Raw genomic sequence first — 19,111 nt, 5'->3', positions numbered from 1 at the left:
TTCACTGCCAAATATAACATTGTCTCTTCATTTTCAGCCTTAAAAAGCCCGGCTGCATTTCATGAGCAGATAAAAAGCTTGGAGCGTGCCAGGGTGAGTATGAACTCATAATATGTTGGTGGAAAAGAAAAGGTTCTGGGGTCTGCAAAAAACAGACAGACAGACCAAGTGTGAAAGTACTAAACAAAAAGATGCTAAAAGCACGCCAAAGATATCATGTGAAATATACAGTACAACGTAAATACGGTCAAACAAGAAGCCAATTCAAAGCTGCATCTTAGACCTAAGCACAGCACATACACATACAGAAATTCCTTGATGTGTTTTGTCTGAATCACTTTGTATCTTCCCCTACATACAGACTGAAAATTTCCTCAAGCACAAGATACGCAGCCGTCCGGAACGATCTGAGCTAGTAAGGATGCACATTTTAGAAGGTAATTTTAAGATTTTAGTGTAAAAAACCCTATGTTACAGTATGTGTATCTTATAGAAAGCTATAACATAGACATTTCACTCCAGTATATTCACATGACAGCCCTCTTGAGGAGCACTGTACAATTAGTCATGAGAAATATTAGTATGATCTGTCAAGTGCATATTAGTGGAGAGCACTAGGTGGTAAGTAAAATGGAAAGAATGAGAGAAAGAAGACTCTTTTGTTTGGGGTCACTCTTGGATTTGTCTAAAACTTAACCTTTATTGAGTTCTAACATAAAAAAACACGATCCACGACATACCTACATGTAAAACAAGTATATTCCCTAGGGAATTATTCCCCATATTTAATACTTGTTTCTCTATCGTCCTAGTGGATGCTGGGGTTCCTGAAAGGACCATGGGGAATAGCGGCTCCGCAGGAGACAGGGCACAAAAAGTAAAGCTTTTCCAGATCAGGTGGTGTGCACTGGCTCCTCCCCCTATGACCCTCCTCCAGACTCCAGTTAGATTTTTGTGCCCGGCCGAGAAGGGTGCAATCTAGGTGGCTCTCCTAAAGAGCTGCTTAGAAAAAGTTTAGCTTAGGTTTTTTATTTTACAGTGAGTCCTGCTGGCAACAGGATCACTGCAACGAGGGACTGAGGGGAGAAGAAGTGAACTCACCTGCGTGCAGGATGGATTGGCTTCTTGGCTACTGGACATCAGCTCCAGAGGGACGATCACAGGTACAGCCTGGATGGTCACCGGAGCCGCGCCGCCGGCCCCCTTGCAGATGCTGAAGTCAGAAGAGGTCCAGAATCGGCGGCTGAAGACTCCTGCAGTCTTCTAAAGGTAGCGCACAGCACTGCAGCTGTGCGCCATTTTCCTCTCAGCACACTTCACACGCAGTCACTGAGGGTGCAGGGCGCTGGGGGGGGGCGCCCTGGGAGGCAAATGTAACCTATATAAAGGCTAAAAATACCTCACATATAGCCCCCAGAGGCTATATGGAGATATTTAACCCCTGCCTGGATTCACTAAATAGCGGGAGACGAGCCCGCCGGAAAAGGGGCGGGGCCTATCTCCTCAGCACACGGCGCCATTTCCTCTCACAGCTCCGCTGGTCAGGACGGCTCCCAGGTCTCTCCCCTGCACTGCACTACAGAAACAGGGTAAAACAGAGAGGGGGGGCAAATTTATGGCGATATTTTGCTATATATAAAGCAGCTATAAGGGAGCACTTATTATAAGGCTATCCCTGTTATATATAGCGCTTTTGGTGTGTGCTGGCAAACTCTCCCTCTGTCTCCCCAAAGGGCTAGTGGGTCCTGTCTTCGTTAGGAGCATTCCCTGTGTGTCTGCTGTGTGTCGGTACGTGTGTGTCGACATGTATGAGGACGATATTGGTGTGGAGGCGGAGCAATTGCCAAATATGAGGATGTCACCCCCTAGGGAGTCGACACCAGAATGGATGCCTTTATTTATGGAACTACGGGATAGTGTCAACACGCTAAAGCAGTCGTTTGACGACATGAGACGGCCGGACAATCAATTAGTGCCTGTCCAGGCGACTCAAACACCGTCAGGGGCTGTGAAACGCCCTTTGCCTCAGTCGGTCAACACAGACCCAGACACAGGCACTGACTCCAGTGGTGACGGTGACGAATCAACCGTATTTTCCAGTAGGGCCACACGTTATATGATTTTGGCAATGAAGGAGGCGTTACATTTAGCTGATACTACAGGTACCACTAAACAGGGTATTATGTGGGGTGTGAAAAAAACTACCTATAGTTTTTCCTGAATCAGAAGAATTAAATGACGTGTGTAATGAAGCGTGGGTTGCCCCTGATAAAAAGCTGATAATTTCAAAGAAATTATTGGCATTATACCCTTTCCCGCCAGAGGTTAGGGAGCGCTGGGAAACACCTCCTAGGGTGGACAAGGCGCTAACACGCTTATCTAAACAAGTGGCGTTACCCTCTCCTGAGACGGCCGCACTTAAAGATCCATCAGATAGGAGGATGGAAAATATCCAAAAAAGTATATACACACATGCAGGTGTTATACTACGACCAGCTATAGCGACTGCCTGGATGTGCAGTGCTGGGGTAGTTTGGTCAGAGTCCCTGATTGAAAATATTGATACCCTGGACAGGGACAATATTTTACTGTCGTTAGAACAAATAAAGGATGCATTTCTTTATATGCGTGATGCACAGAGGGATATCTGCACACTGGCATCACGGGTAAGTGCTATGTCCATTTCGGCCAGAAGAGCTTTATGGACGCGACAGTGGACAGGCGATGCGGATTCAAAACGACATATGGAAGTTTTGCCGTATAAAGGGGAGGAGTTATTTGGAGTCGGTCTATCAGATTTGGTGGCCACGGCTACAGCCGGGAAATCCACCTTTCTACCTCAAGTCACTCCCCAACAGAAAAAGGCACCGACTTTTCAACCGCAGCCCTTTCGTTCCTTTAAAAATAAGAGAGCAAAGGGCTATTCATATCTGCCACGAGGCAGAGGTCGAGGGAAGAGACAGCAACAGGCAGCTCCTTCCCAGGAACAGAAGCCTTCCCCGGCTTCTACAAAAGCCTCAGCATGACGCTGGGGCTTCTCAAGCGGACTCGGGGACGGTGGGTGGTCGTCTCAAAAATTACAGCGCGCAGTGGGCTCACTCGCAGGTAGATCCCTGGATCCTGCAGATAATATCTCAGGGGTACAGGTTGGAATTAGAGACAGATCCACCTCGCCGTTTCCTGAAGTCTGCTTTACCAACGTCCCCCTCCGAAAGGGAGACGGTTTTGGAAGCCATTCACAAGCTGTACTCTCAGCAGGTGATAGTCAAGGTACCTCTTCTACAACAAGGGAAGGGGTATTATTCCACTCTTTTTGTGGTACCGAAGCCGGATGGCTCGGTAAGGCCTATTCTAAATCTGAAGTCCTTGAACCTGTACATAAAGAAGTTCAAGTTCAAGATGGAGTCACTCAGAGCAGTGATAGCGAACCTGGAAGAGGGGGACTTTATGGTATCCTTGGACATCAAGGATGCGTATCTCCACGTTCCAATTTACCCCTCACACCAGGGGTACCTCAGGTTCGTTGTACAAAACTGTCACTATCAGTTTCAGACGCTGCCGTTCGGATTGTCCACGGCACCTCGGGTCTTTACAAAGGTAATGGCCGAGATGATGATTCTTCTTCGAAGAAAAGGCATATTAATTATCCCATACTTGGACGATCTCCTAATAAGGGCAAGGTCCAGAGAACAGCTAGAGATGGGATTAGCACTGTCGCAAGAAGTGCTAAAACAGCACGGGTGGATTCTGAATATTCCAAAATCCCAGTTAATGCCGACAACTCGTCTGCTGTTCCTAGGGATGATTCTGGACACGGTTCAGAAAAAGGTTTTTCTCCCGGAGGAAAAAGCCAAGGAGTTATCCGAGCTTGTCAGGAACCTCCTAAAACCAGGAAAGGTGTCTGTACATCAATGCACAAGAGTCCTGGGAAAAATGGTGGCTTCTTACGAAGCAATTCCATTCGGCAGATTCCACGCAAGAATTTTCCAAAGGGATCTGTTGGACAAATGGTCAGGGTCGCATCTTCAGATGCACCTGCGGATAACCCTGTCTCCAAGGACAAGGGTGTCTCTTCTGTGGTGGTTGCAGAGTGCTCATCTATTGGAGGGCCGCAGATTCGGCATACAGGATTGGATCCTGGTGACCACGGACGCCAGCCTGAGAGGTTGGGGAGCAGTCACACAAGGAAGAAACTTCCAGGGAGTATGGACGAGCCTGGAAACGTCTCTTCACATAAACATTCTGGAACTAAGAGCAATATACAATGCTCTAAGCCAGGCAGAACCTCTGCTTCAGGGAAAACCGGTGTTGATCCAGTCGGACAACATCACGGCAGTCGCCCATGTGAACAGACAGGGCGGCACAAGAAGCAGGAGTGCAATGGCAGAAGCTGCAAGGATTCTTCGCTGGGCAGAGAATCATGTGATAGCACTGTCAGCAGTGTTCATCCCGGGAGTGGACAACTGGGAAGCAGACTTCCTCAGCAGACACGATCTTCACCCGGGAGAGTGGGGACTTCATCCAGAAGTCTTCCACTTGCTGGTAACCCGTTGGGAAAGACCAATGGTGGACATGATGGCGTCTCGCCTCAACAAAAAACTGGACAGGTATTGCGCCAGGTCAAGAGATCCGCAGGCAATAGCTGTGGATGCGCTGGTAACGCCTTGGGTGTACCAGTCGGTGTATGTGTTTCCTCCTCTGCCTCTCATACCACAAGTATTGAGAATTATACGGCAAAGAGGCGTAAGGACGATACTAGTGGTTCCGGATTGGCCAAGAAGGACTTGGTACCCGGAACTTCAAGAGATGATCACGGAAGATCCGTGGCCTCTACCTCTAAGGAGGGACTTGCTTCAGCAGGGTCCCTGTCTGTTTCAAGACTTACCGCGGCTGCGTTTGACGGCATGGCGGTTGAACGCCGGATCCTAAAGGAAAAAGGCATGCCGGAAGAAGTCATTCCTACTTTGATTAAAGCAAGGAAGGAAGTAACCGTGCAACATTATCACCGAATTTGGCGAAAATATGTTGCGTGGTGCGAAGATCGGAGTGCTCCGACGGAGGAATTTCAACTGGGTCGATTCCTACATTTCCTGCGATCAGGATTGTCTATGGGTCTCAAATTGGGATCTATTAAGGTTCAAATTTCGGCCCTGTCGATTTTCTTTCAAAAAGAATTGGCTTCAGTCCCTGAAGTCCAGACCTTTGTTAAGGGAGTGCTACATATACAGCCTCCTGTGGTGCCTCCAGTGGCACCGTGGGATCTCAATGTGGTTTTGGACTTTCTAAAATCTCATTGGTTTGAACCACTAAAGAAGGTGGATTTGAAATATCTCACATGGAAAGTGACCATGCTTCTAGCCCTGGCTTCGGCCAGGAGAGTGTCAGAACTGGCAGCTTTATCTTACAAAAGCCCATATCTGATTTTCCATTCGGACAGGGCAGAACTGCGGACTCGTCCGCATTTTCTCCCTAAGGTGGTGTCAGCATTTCATCTGAACCAGCCTATTGTAGTGCCTGCGGCTACAAGTGACTTGGAGGACTCCAAGTTACTGGACGTTGTCAGAGCATTAAAAATATATATTGCAAGGACAGCTGGAGTCAGAAAATCTGACTCGTTGTTTATATTGTATGCACCCAACAAGATGGGTGCTCCTGCGTCTAAGCAGACGATTGCTCGTTGGATCTGTAGCACAATCCAACTTGCACATTCTGTGGCAGGCCTGCCACAGCCTAAATCTGTAAAGGCCCACTCCACAAGGAAGGTGGGCTCATCTTGGGCGGCTGCCCGAGGGGTCTCGGCATTACAACTTTGCCGAGCAGCTACGTGGTCAGGGGAGAACACGTTTGTAAAATTTTACAAATTTGATACTCTGGCTAAGGAGGACCTGGAGTTCTCTCATTCGGTGCTGCAGAGTCATCCGCACTCTCCCGCCCGTTTGGGAGCTTTGGTATAATCCCCATGGTCCTTTCAGGAACCCCAGCATCCACTAGGACGATAGAGAAAATAAGATTTTACTTACCGATAAATCTATTTCTCGGAGTCCGTAGTGGATGCTGGGCGCCCATCCCAAGTGCGGATTATCTGCAATAATTGTACATAGTTATTGTTAACTAATTCGGGTTATTGTTGAAGGAAGCCATCTTTCAGAGGCTCCGCTGTTATCATACTGTTAACTGGGTTTAGATCACAAGTTGTACGGTGTGATTGGTGTGGCTGGTATGAGTCTTACCCGGGATTCAAAATCCTCCCTTATTGTGTACGCTCGTCCGGGCACAGTACCTAACTGGAGTCTGGAGGAGGGTCATAGGGGGAGGAGCCAGTGCACACCACCTGATCTGGAAAAGCTTTACTTTTTGTGCCCTGTCTCCTGCGGAGCCGCTATTCCCCATGGTCCTTTCAGGAACCCCAGCATCCACTACGGACTCCGAGAAATAGATTTATCGGTAAGTAAAATCTTATTTTTCCATATATGTATGTCGTGGATCGTGTTTTTTATGTTAGCACTCAATACAGGTTAAGTTTTAGACAAATCCAAGAGTGCCCCCAAACAAAAGAGTCTTCTTTCTCTCATTTTTTCCATTTGATACATTATGACTCTAGGAGAGCACCACCAGGCACAATATTATTGTAGCATCGTCCTTGTAAAGGGCCCCATACACTAGGACGATAATGCCCGATTTCATCCGTTTTCAGGCCTTCGGCCTGATATATCAGATGAAATCTGGCATTTTGGAGGAGTTTCCGATCCTATGCGCTTTCCTGTGAGCATCGGATCGGATCCTCCGGATTGAATCTGCTGCACATTCAGTCTGGTCCGACCCCACAAGCATGGCTGAGATCGGCCAGGATCGCCCAAGACAAAAAGACAGCATACGATGTAACATTGAAACCAGGTGATACTCTAAAGTAAAACCATACATCCAAGACCCAAACATCGGGACAGAAGGGGTTCTTCCTCTATCCACCCATACCACACCCATATTTACAAATATCCCATCTTTATCATACCATAGGAAACACAACTGTTCCTTGCCATTGATTCAGTGACACAAGAATATATGGTAAATAAATTGACTAAAATGGAAAATAAACTGCACATAGATTTGATTACTTTTTATATGTGTTCCCTTGTTATAACTTTACAATGCTATATACATATTATACTCTACTTATTCTGTTACTTTGTTGCAGAGTCTAAGCTATGCCTTTTTGCTTTTTTGTCTGCTGTTTAATGTAGGAGACTTGTGCCCCCACGTTCCTTCAATTCTGGATGGTACAGATGGTGTTTTTTGTTTCCAGTGTGTGTATAGAAATAATGAGATTAAGACATTGTAGGAAAACATTGTTCCGTTGATGAGTCACTACATGGCTGTTTGTGTTGTTAATCCTATAACATGTTAGCATTAGGAACACAGGGGCAAATGTATTAAGCCTGGAGAAGGGATAAAGAAGTGATAAGCGCAAGGTAATAACGCACCAGCCAATCATTACGTGTTTGAAAAATGACAGTTAGGAGCGGAGTTGCAAGTGCGTTATCACCTTCCACTTATCACATCTTTATCACTGCTTTATCACTTCTCCAGGCTTAATACATCTGCCCCTCAGTCAGATTCAGCATGCAGTATAGGCAGCCGATGCATTTGTTTGTGTCCAGATGGTAGGTATGGTTTTTGAGTTATCTCAATGTGAAGTGTTAAAATGTTATTTATTATAGATTTATTACTATAACCATTGTTGGGACCATCATATAGAATACATATAGTCACCTTGCAAAAAGACATCACGGTATATATTAATGTACAAGGTAACTCTGTAGGTATTGCCTTACAGTGCAAGTACAGCATAATAGTAAATGTTTGTGAGATGCAGATTTCATCATACGCATGTGTTATTATTCTGTGCTGTTTTACTAAGCAACCTATTCATAATTACACCAGTTACTTTTATAGCTGTTAGGTGTTCTCCTGCTAAAATGATTCTATTGTCAGAGGACATGAAATTACTTAGTGAGTGTAAACTAGATCATCAGGTCTGATGTGGTGTCATATGACCAGTGTGGTAATAAGGCACAATTATTAAGTAAGCTCCTTTACAGAGATGTATTGGCTTTATGCAAGGAGAGAGTTTTACCAATGACTACGACCGTTTTAAGGACAAAATATTTTTTCCCTTGTTTTTTATATTTAGACACACAAACATATTTTATAAGTTATTCATTAAAAGTTATGTCTTAATATTGTCAGATTGAACTGAATTTCCTTTTTGAAGAGTGCACCCACAAAAGAGTCTACTTTATCTTCCTATAGTCAGGACTTGCTAATTGGAAGTGAATTGACATAGACCAGTACAAGGTAGAGCCTCATACAGTTTTATGGTCATAGCGTAGTGTGTGTGATTTTGCTCCAAAACTTGATTCCCAAGAATGGTCTGATTGAGGTCAGTCAGATCATTATTGGGCATACCCACAAATCCACATGGTAAATAGCTGCTATCATTCCATACCATCAGGAACTGGTTCACCATACAGTACCTTGTCATGGTGTGAGAAGGAGATATTGAGATTTATAGGTAACATCTCCACCTGTCCTCTTTTTAGGAGGTTTTATAAATCTCCTTTATCTCTTAATGCACTAAATTCTAAAGCAAGAAAGTATTCACTGTAGGCAGCATATCGCCTATCTATTGCATGCATGGGGTCTCTTATCTTGAATTCAGTGATTTTAGAATTTTTTATAAACCACAAAGGAAAACTAATATTTGCTGAGACTTGGCAATTTTATTGCAGACACTGATCCGATCACTTAGTGCTGTCTCCCACAGTCCCTGTAATTAGCACTGCTGAGCAATTAAATAGTGAGGTATTTTTAAATATAAATGGGTACCCTAGATCAGGGTTGGCAGCGTGTGTCACTCCAGTGGAACTACAATTCCTGTTTACAGTTATATTATTGGGACATGCTGAAACTGTGGCAGAGCATTCTGGGAAGTGTAGTTCCACAGCATCTGGAGTGCCACAAGTTGCCTACCCCTGCTGTAGATTAAGGAAGAAATACTTATCCAGGAGACCATGACCTGTATTTATAGTTTCTCCACTGGTATCATAGGTACTCCTCAGTATAGTGACATTAAAGCTGGGTACACACTTCCTGATAAATGCAGCCAGTCCCATAACTGTACTGATCCAACAGCTATTATCAGATCAGTGTGCCCACGTATACACTGAGCCATTTCTTGCTCAGTGTGTACTTTCTTTTAATCTCTTTGGTGGGCACTGGAGGTTGGGAACGAGATAAAGTGTCCTGATCTCATTGTTGCAGGCACCTTTGAACCCGTTTATCAACTAATGCTCTTGCATACACACGATACAGTTATCGGGCCGATTGTCAAATAATTATAAGCTGATTGGCCCGATAATTGGATTTTGTGTTCTTGGCTTAACTCTCTCCTTGCTGTAACTTATGGAGCCCATACGTCTACTGGGCGATACACCGTACAAATGACACCTATCTGAACTGCCAATCACAGATCAAGAACATTGCTGTCAGGTAATCGACAAAATCTGCATGTTAAAAATCACTGATCTCTATAATTGTTTGTGGTTGGAATTGTTGAATCAAGGATTTCCAAAATGTTGGTTTTCCCTGATCCCCCGATCCAGGCTTTGTCACAACGGGAATTACCCTGAAACCTGCCTGACGTTTTGGCCCCATTACAATGTCGGACAATAAAACCTCTGTCTGACTCTTCCTCTCTCAACAGAGAGAGATAAACCGGTTTACACAGAAGTTGAGAACAAAGGAAACTGTTAATATTGAGTGAAATAATTTATTAGGAAACATAGAGATTGTTTAAAATCCTGCGGCTCTACAGACTGCAAAATGTTGACTTTTTTTCCCCCCCTTGTAATAACAAATAGTTAAAAGGGATAACCATATCTATCTACTCTATTTGCAGAGACACATGCTGAGCCATCCCTGCAGGCAACTCAGATGAAATTAAAGAGGGCTCGTCTGGCAGATGATCTCAATGAAAAGATTGCTCAAAGACCTGGACCACTCGAACTAATTGAAAAGAACATACTTCCAGTTGACTCAAGTGTTAAAGAAGCTATTAAAGGCACGTAACGACAAAAAACTTGTCTAAGAGCTCATATTGGGGAATACTGTAGGAATTAAAGCGAAGCTCTGTTCCCATAACAGGGGAGCACAGATGTGGGCCCCTGGTGCAGTGCTCTCTTACTCTTCCTGGACATTAATCTGGTGCTTTTGAATAAACTTTAACAGACATATACGGATAGATCCACGGTTATCCTGGCTAGTTTGCTGCGCCTAGGCACACCATGGTTTATTTACATAAACCCTTCATCTATTGTTCTCAGCTGCAATACAATACAGAGAACAATACAGCAGGGGATTAAGTCCGACTGCCCAGTCTCAGTTAATCCTATTAAAGGCCAAGATAAATAATGACCCATCTGTATATAATAATTTTTTTATTTTTTTGAATATTAAAAGCACCAGGGTCTGTTAACCATTAGGTACCTAGAAACATTTTTGTACTCTGGTGACTGATTGCTAGGTTTATTTTGTAAAGGCAAGAAGCCATTTTTCATATTCTTATGTCTCATTTTTCATAATAGAACTACTGCCCATGGGTGCGGGGAATGTGACCACTGGCCTGAGAATGCTGTACAGATTTTATACCAGAGTATGCTATGATGACCTATCTCATTATATACGCTTCTTCACTCCATACTAAATACTCAGTACCTATTTTTATTGCTGTGTGCTCCCATGCATAAATATTGAGAAGAGTCTTACATTGGGCCCAAGATTTATGTTGTTCATGCACCAACCTGTCCGCCTGTCAATAGGGTGTGGAAACAAGTGAACTTTACTCATGAAATCCTGGTTATTCAGGGGTTAGGACATGCCTTTAATTCTGCTCTAAATAAGTCACATGATCATTATCGGCCGCAAAAGGCTTCCTGATCTATTTGTAGCTATGATGATAAAGGATTTTGTTGTTATCTCTTCATGATCACTACAGTTAGTAATTATCCAATTCCACAGCTATTATGGGGCCTGCTTCAGTCTGTTAGTAATAAAGTATATATGCTTTATTTATGAATTCACCTATGAGACCTTACAGTCTGGAAAATTCTGCAGCAGTACATAACTATGAGCAGATGAAACAAGTGATTTAGCATAGTGTCTATGCTATGATTACAGCATTGGGTGGCATATGAATAGTACTCGTTAGCAGTGTCCCAGAGCCACAAACTTAACTCTGCGCCCCCTTGTCTGAATCCTAGGGGGTAATTCTGAGTTGATCGCTGCAGGATTTTTGTTAGCAGTTGGGCAAAACCATGTGCACTGCAGGGGAGGCAGATATAACATGTGCAGAGAGAGTTAGATTTGGGTGGGTTATTTTGTTTCTGTGCAGGGTAAATACTGGCTGCTTTATTTTACACTGCAATTTAGATTGCAGATTGAACACACCCCACCCAAATCTCTCTGCACATGTTATTTCTGCCCCCCCAGCAGTGCACATGGTTTTGCCCAACTGCTAACAAAAATCCTGCTGCGATCAACTCAGAATTACCCCCCTACTCCATTGGCGATCGTTGCAGCCTCCTTGGTGGCAGCTGCAGCCTCTACAACTTTACATTTCAAGTTCCCAACAATGTCACGCCACGGGTAGCTGCTCGGAAATGTCAGTTGCTGCTTTATTATTGGCAAATGATTCTGCTGCTCCCTCACAATAGACACATGCACTTCCCTCAGCAACCGCTACAATTGTTATTCTGCTGTTTTATGTATCATGTGTTCCCCACACCTCTTATATTGTAAGCTCATTTGTATGTCATTTATTTGTATACTTATCTCCTCATTGTACAGCGCTATGTGATATGTCAGGGCATTAGAAATAATCTTAGTAGTAATAATTCTTACCGATCCTAGAAAATCTCTGGAGCAAAAGTATTTATGCTATATTTGATATAAATGACTGTATTGTGTCTTTCCACAGTTGGTCATTCAGATTACCCTGAGAACACTGATGCTTTCTCATTTGATGAAGATAGCAGTGATGCTCTGTCACCAGAACAGCCAGCAAGCCAGGAATCTCAAGGATCAGCTGCTTCTCCTGCAGAGGTCAAACCCAGCGAGTCCGCTTCTCCCATATCCAACACTAACATTCAGGTACAGTGTCTGTAATATAACTTCTGCTGTGTGCAGTGTCAGTAGCGGAGGGTTTCCAGTATGTTTGGGAGATATGTGCAGTGTTAGTAGCTGAAGTTTTTCTCTATGGTTGGGAGCCATGTGTAGTGTTAGTAGCAGATGGTTTTCTCTGTGATGGGGAGCTATGTGTAGTGTTAGTAGCAGATGGTTTTCTCTGTGATGGGGAGCTATGTGTAGTGTTAGTAGCAGATGGTTTTCTCTGTGATTGGGAGCTATGTGCAGTGTTAGTAGCAGAGGGTTTTCTCTATGATTGGGAGCTATGTGTAGTGTTAATAGCAGAGGGTTTTCTCTTATGATTGGGAGCCTGTGTACAGTGTTAGCAGCAGAGGGTTTTCTCTGTGATGGGGAGCTATATGTAGTGTTAGTAGCAGAGGGTGTTCTCTGTGATAGGAAAGTATGTGCTGTGTTGATAGCGGAGGGTTTTCTCTGTGATTGTGAACTATGTTTAGTGTTAATAGCAGATGGTTTTCTCTGTGATGGGGAGCTATGTGCGGTGTTAGTAGCAAATGATTTTCTCTTTGATGGGGAGCTATGTGCAGAGTTAGTAGTGGAGGGTTTTCTCTGTGATTGTGCACTAATGGCCCAATTCAGGTTGGATCGCATAGGTGCGGAAATCGACTTCTGCACACGCACGCGTGCGCATGCGTGAGGACTTAAAATGCAATCGAAGTTTAAGAGGCCACGGGGCGGCGCTGGGGGGCTATGTGCAGTTTCAGTAGCAGAGAGTTTTCTCTGTGATGGGGAGCTATGTGCAGTGTCAGTAGCGGAGAGTTTTCTCTGTGATGGGGAGCTATGTGCAGTGTCAGTAGCGGAGAGTTTTCTCTGTGATGGGGAGCTATGTGCAGTGTCAGTAGCGGAGAGTTTTCTCTGTGATGGGGAGCTATGTGCAGTGTCAGTAGCGGAGAGTTTTCTCTGTGATGGGGAGCTATGTGCGGTGTCAGTAGCAGAGGGTTTTCTCTGTGATGGGGAGCTATGTGCAGTGTCAGTAGCGGAGGGTTTTCTCTGTGATGGGGAGCTATGTGCAGTGTCAGTAGCGGAGGGTTTTCTCTGTGATGGGGAGCTATGTGCAGTGTCAGTAGCAGAGGGTTTTCTCTGTGATGGGGAGCTATGTGCAGTGTCAGTAGCGGAGGGTTTTCTCTGTGATGGGGAGCTATGTGCAGTGTCAGTAGCAGAGGGTTTTCTCTGTGATGGGGAGCTATGTGCAGTGTCAGTAGCGGAGGGTTTTCTCTGTGATGGGGAGCTATGTGCAGTGTCAGTAGCAGAGGGTTTTCTCTGTGATGGGGAGCTATGTGCAGTGTCAGTAGCGGAGGGTTTTCTCTGTGATGGGGAGCTATGTGCAGTGTCAGTAGCAGAGGGTTTTCTCTGTGATGGGGAGCTATGTGCAGTGTCAGTAGCAGAGGGTTTTCTCTGTGATGGGGAGCTATGTGCAGTGTCAGTAGCAGAGGGTTTTCTCTGTGATGGGGAGCTATGTGCAGTGTCAGTAGCGGAGGGTTTTCTCTGTGATGGGGAGCTATGTGCAGTGTCAGTAGCAGAGGGTTTTCTCTGACGTCCTAGTGGATGCTGGGAACTCCGTAAGGACCATGGAGAATAGACGAGCTCCGCAGGAGACTGGGCACTCTAAAGAAAAGATTAGGTACTATCTGGTGTGCACTGGCTCCTCCCTCTATGCCCCTCCTCCAGACCTCAGTTAGAATCTGTGCCTGGCTCGAGCTGGTTGCACACTAGGGGCTCTCCTGAGCTTCTAGTAAAGAAAGTATTTATTAGGTTTTTTATTTTCAGTGAGATCTGCTGGCAACAGACTCACTGCTATGAGGGACTTAGGGGAGAGAAGCGAACCTACCTGCTTGCAGCTAGCTTGGGCTTCTAGGCTACTGGACACCATTAGCTCCAGAGGGATCGAACACAGGCCCAGCCTCGGTCGTCCGGTCCCGGAGCCGCGCCGCCGTCCCCCTTGCAGAGCCAGAAGACGGAAGAAATCCGAGGACAAAATCGGCGGCTGAAGACTCCGGTCTTCATTAAGGTAGCGCACAGCACTGCAGCTGTGCGCCATTGCTCCCCATGCACACCACATACTCCGGTCACTGATGGGTGCAGGGCGCTGAGGGGGGGCGCCCTGGGCAGCAATTAGATTACCTTACAAAATGGCAAAAATACACATAATATAGTCTAATAAACTATATATGTGTAAAAATCCCCTGCCATAATATTAATATAAAGAGCGGGAGAAGCCCGCCGAAAAAGGGGCGGGGCTATCTCCCTCAGCACACTGGCGCCATTTTCTCTTCACAGCTCCGCTGGAAGGACGCTCCCCAGGCTCTCCCCTGCAGTTTCCAGGCTCAATAGGGTAAAAAAAAGAGGGGGGGCACTAAATTTAGTCGCAATACTGTGTATTATAGCTGCTATAGGGAAAAATCACTTTGTGTAGTGTAATATCCCTGTGTTATATAGCGCTGTGGTGTGTGCTGGCATACTCTCTCTCTGTCTCCTCAAAGGACTTTGTGGGGTCCTGTCCTCAGTCAGAGCATTCCCTGTGTGTGTGCGGTGTGTCCGTACGGCTGTGTCGACATGTTTGATGAGGAGGCTTATGTGGAGGCGGAGCAGGTGCCGATAAATGTGATGTCACCCCCTGCGGGGTCGACATCAGAGTGGATGGATATGTGGAAGGTATTAACCGACAGTGTCAACTCCTTACATAAAAGGCTGGATGACGTAACGGCCGTGGGACAGTTGGCTTCTCAGCCAGTGCCTGCCCAGGCGTCTCAAAGGCCATCAGGGGCTCAAAAACGCCCACTACCTCAGATGGCAGACACAGATGTCGACACGGAGTCTGACTCCAGTGTCGACGAGGATGAGACATATACACAATCCACAAGGGGCATCCGTTGCATGATTATGGCAATAAAAAATGTGTTGCACATTTCTGACATTAACCCAGGTACCACTAAAAAGGGTATTATGTTTGGGGAGAAAAAGCAACCAGTGGTTTTTCCCCCATCAGATGAGTTGAATGAAGTGTGTGAAGAAGCGTGGGCTTCCCCCGATAAGAAACTGGTGATTTCTAAAAAGTTACTGATGGCGTACCCTTTCCCGCCAGAGGACAGGTTACGCTGGGAGACGTCCCCGAGGGTGGATAAAGCGCTCACACGCTTGTCAAAAAAGGTGGCACTGCCGTCTCAGGATACGGCCGCCTTAAAGGAGCCTGCGGATAGAAAGCAGGAGGCTATCCTGAAGTCTGTATATACACACTCGGGTACTATACTGAGACCTACTATTGCTTCAGCATGGATGTGCAGTGCTGCAGCAGCGTGGTCTGATTCCCTGTCTGATAACATTGATTCCCTTGACAGGGACACTATATTGCTAACCATAGAGCATATTAAAGACGTAGTCTTATCTATGAGAGATGCACAGAGGGATATTTGCCGGCTGGCATCTAGAATAAATGCAATGTCCATCTCTGCCAGGAGAGTATTATGGACTCGGCAGTGGACAGGTGATGCGGATTCTAAAAGGCACATGGAGGTTTTGCCTTACAAGGGTGAGGAATTGTTTGGGGATGGTCTCTCGGACCTCGTTTCCACAGCAACAGCTGGGAAGTCGACATTTTTACCTCAGGTTCCCTCACAGCCTAAGAAAGCACCGTATTATCAGGTACAGTCCTTTCGGCCCCAGAAAGGCAGGCGGGTTAAAGGCGCGTCCTTTCTGCCCAGAGGCAGGGGTAGAGGGAAAAAGCTCCACCATACAGCCAGTTCCCAAGAACAAAAATCCTCCCCTGCTTCCACTAAATCCTCCGCATGACGCTGGGGCTCCACTGGTGGAGCCAGGTGCGGTGGGGGCCCGTCTCCGGAACTTCAGCGACCGGTGGGTTCGCTCACAGGTGGATCCCTGGGTTCTACATGTGGTATCTCTGGGATACAAGCTGGAATTCGAGACGTCTCCCCCTCGCCGTTACCTCAAATCGGCCTGGCCAGCCACTCCCCAGGACAGGGAGGTAGTACTGGCGGCAATTCACAAGCTGTACCTCCAGCAGGTGATAATAAAAGTTCCCCTCCTTAAACAGGGAAGGGGTTACTATTCCACACTGTTTGTGGTACCGAAACCAGACGGTTCGGTGAGATCCATTCTAAATTTGAAATCCTTGAACACTTATATAAGAAGGTTCAAGTTCAAAATGGAATCGCTCAGGGCGGTTATTGCAAGCCTGGAAGAAGGGGATTACATGGTATCACTGGACATCAAGGATGCTTACCTGCATGTCCCCATTTACCCACCTCACCAGGTGTACCTCCGTTTTGTGGTACAAGACTGCCATTACCAATTCCAGACGTTGCCGTTTGGTCTGTCCACGGCACCGAGGGTATTTACCAAAGTAATGGCCGAAATGATGATACTCCTTCGAAAGAAGGGAGTTATAATTATCCCATACTTGGACGATCTCCTTATAAAGGCGAGGTCCAGGGAGCAGTTGTTGGTCGGAGTAGCACTATCTCAGGAAGTGCTACAACAGCACGGCTGGATTCTGAATTTTCCAAAGTCGCAGCTGGTTCCTACGACGCGTCTGCTGTTCCTGGGTATGATTCTGGACACAGAACAAAAAAAGGTGTTTCTCCCGGAGGAGAAGGCCAAGGAGTTGTCATCTCTGGTCAGAGACCTCCTAAAATCAAAACAGGTGTCGGTGCATCACTGCACGCGAGTCCTGGGAAAGATGGTAGCTTCTTACGAGGCAATTCCATTCGGCAGATTCCATGCAAGGATCTTTCAGTGGGATCTGTTAGACAAGTGGTCCGGATCGCATCTTCAGATGCATCGGCTGATCACCCTGTCCCCAAGGGCCAGGGTGTCTCTGCTGTGGTGGCTGCAGAGTGCTCATCTTCTAGAGGGCCGCAGATTCGGCATACAGGACTGGGTCCTGGTGACCACGGATGCAAGCCTCCGAGGTTGGGGGGCAGTCACTCAGGGAAGAAACTTCCAAGGACAATGGTCGAGTCAGGAGGCTTCCCTACACATAAATATTCTGGAACTAAGGGCCATTTACAATGCCCTAAGTCAGGCAAGACCCCTGCTTCAAAACCAGCCGGTGCTGATTCAGTCAGACAACATCACGGCGGTCGCCCATGTAAACCGACAGGGCGGCACAAGAAGCAGGATGGCGATGGCAGAAGCCACAAGGATTCTCCGATGGGCGGAAAATCACGTGATAGCACTGTCAGCAGTGTTCATACCGGGAGTCGACAACTGGGAAGCAGACTTCCTCAGCAGGCACGACCTCCACCCGGGAGAGTGGGGACTTCATCCAGAAGTCTTCCAACTGATTGTAAACCGTTGGGAAAGGCCACAGGTGGACATGATGGCGTCCCGCCTAAACAAAAAGCTAAAAAGATATTGCGCCAGGTCAAGGGACCCTCAAGCAATAGCTGTGGACGCTCTAGTGACACCGTGGGTGTACCAGTCGGTTTATGTGTTCCCTCCTCTTCCTCTCATACCAAAGGTGCTGAGGATAATAAGAAAGAGAGGAGTAAGAACTATACTCATCGTTCCGGATTGGCCAAGACGGACTTGGTACCCGGAACTGCAAGAAATGATCTCAGAGGACCCTTGGCCTCTGCCTCTCAGACAGGACCTGCTACAGCAGGGGCCCTGTCTGTTCCAAGACTTACCGCGGCTGCGTTTGACGGCATGGCGGTTAAACGCCGGATCCTGATGGAAAAGGGGATTCCGGTTGAATTCATTCCTACGCTGATAAAAGCTAGGAAAGATGTGACAGCAAAGCATTATCACCGCATATGGCGAAAATATGTTGCTTGGTGTGAGGCTATGAAGGCCCCCACAGAAGAATTTCAGCTGGGTCGTTTTCTGCACTTCCTACAGTCAGGACTGACTAGGGGCCTAAAATTGGGTTCCATTAAAGTCCAGATTTTGGCCCTGTCTATTTTCTTTCAAAAAGAACTGGCTTCACTACCTGAAGTTCAGACGTTTGTTAAGGGAGTGCTGCACATTCAGCCCCCTTTTGTGCCCCCGGTGGCACCTTGGGATCTCAACGTTGTGTTGGATTTCCTGAAATCACATTGGTTTGAGCCACTTCAGACCGTGGAATTAAAATATCTCACGTGGAAAGTGGTCATGCTTTTGGCCTTGGCTTCGGCTAGGCGGGTGTCAGAATTGGCGGCTTTGTCCTGTAAAAGCCCCTATCTGATTTTCCATATGGACAGAGCAGAATTGAGGACGCGTCCCCAATTCCTTCCTAAGGTGGTATCAGCGTTTCACTTGAACCAACCTATTGTGGTGCCTGCGGCTACTCGGGACTTGGAGGCCTCCAAGTTGCTGGACGTAGTCCGGGCCCTGAAAATCTATGTTTCCAGGACGGCTAGAGTCAGAAAGACTGACTCACTGTTTATCCTGCATGCACCCAACAAGCTGGGTGCTCCTGCTTCTGAGCAGACTATTGCTCGCTGGATCTGCTCCACGATTCAACTTGCACATTCTGCGGCTGGACTGCCACATCCTAAATCAGTCAAAGCCCATTCCACGAGGAAGGTGGGCTCTTCTTGGGCGGCTGCCCGAGGGGTCTCGGCTTTACAACTTTGCCGAGCTGCTACCTGGTCGGGATCAAACACGTTTGCAAAATTCTACAAGTTTGATACCCTGGCTGAGGAGGACCTTGAGTTTGCTCATTCGGTGCTGCAGAGTCATCCGCACTCTCCCGCCTGTTTGGGAGCTTTGGTATAATCCCCATGGTCCTTACGGAGTTCCCAGCATCCACTAGGACGTCAGAGAAAATAAGAATTTACTCACCGGTAATTCTATTTCTCGTAGTCCGTAGTGGATGCTGGGCGCCCATCCCAAGTGCGGATTGTCTGCAATACTTGTA

The 19,111-nt window shown here is 46.5% G+C and overlaps 1 protein-coding gene across 3 annotated transcripts in view; it reads left to right on the top strand.

Moving 5' to 3' along the window:
• Positions 1 to 19,111, top strand: part of MRTFB (myocardin related transcription factor B) — a 192,417-nt gene that overhangs the window by 92,430 nt on the left and 80,876 nt on the right. For all 3 annotated transcript variants that reach the window (XM_063934322.1, XM_063934321.1, XM_063934323.1), the window contains 4 exons: positions 38 to 93; positions 362 to 437; positions 9,956 to 10,117; positions 12,032 to 12,204. In XM_063934322.1, coding sequence (XP_063790392.1) covers positions 38 to 93; positions 362 to 437; positions 9,956 to 10,117; positions 12,032 to 12,204 — 467 coding nt within the window. The remainder of the gene's footprint in view (positions 1 to 37; positions 94 to 361; positions 438 to 9,955; positions 10,118 to 12,031; positions 12,205 to 19,111) is intronic.

The sequence above is a fragment of the Pseudophryne corroboree genome, chromosome 7, assembly GCF_028390025.1.
Source record: "Pseudophryne corroboree isolate aPseCor3 chromosome 7, aPseCor3.hap2, whole genome shotgun sequence".
Taxonomy (NCBI): domain Eukaryota; kingdom Metazoa; phylum Chordata; class Amphibia; order Anura; family Myobatrachidae; genus Pseudophryne; species Pseudophryne corroboree.
Note: the sequence above shows the minus strand (reverse complement) of the source record. Positions and strands in the feature narration are given on the sequence as shown.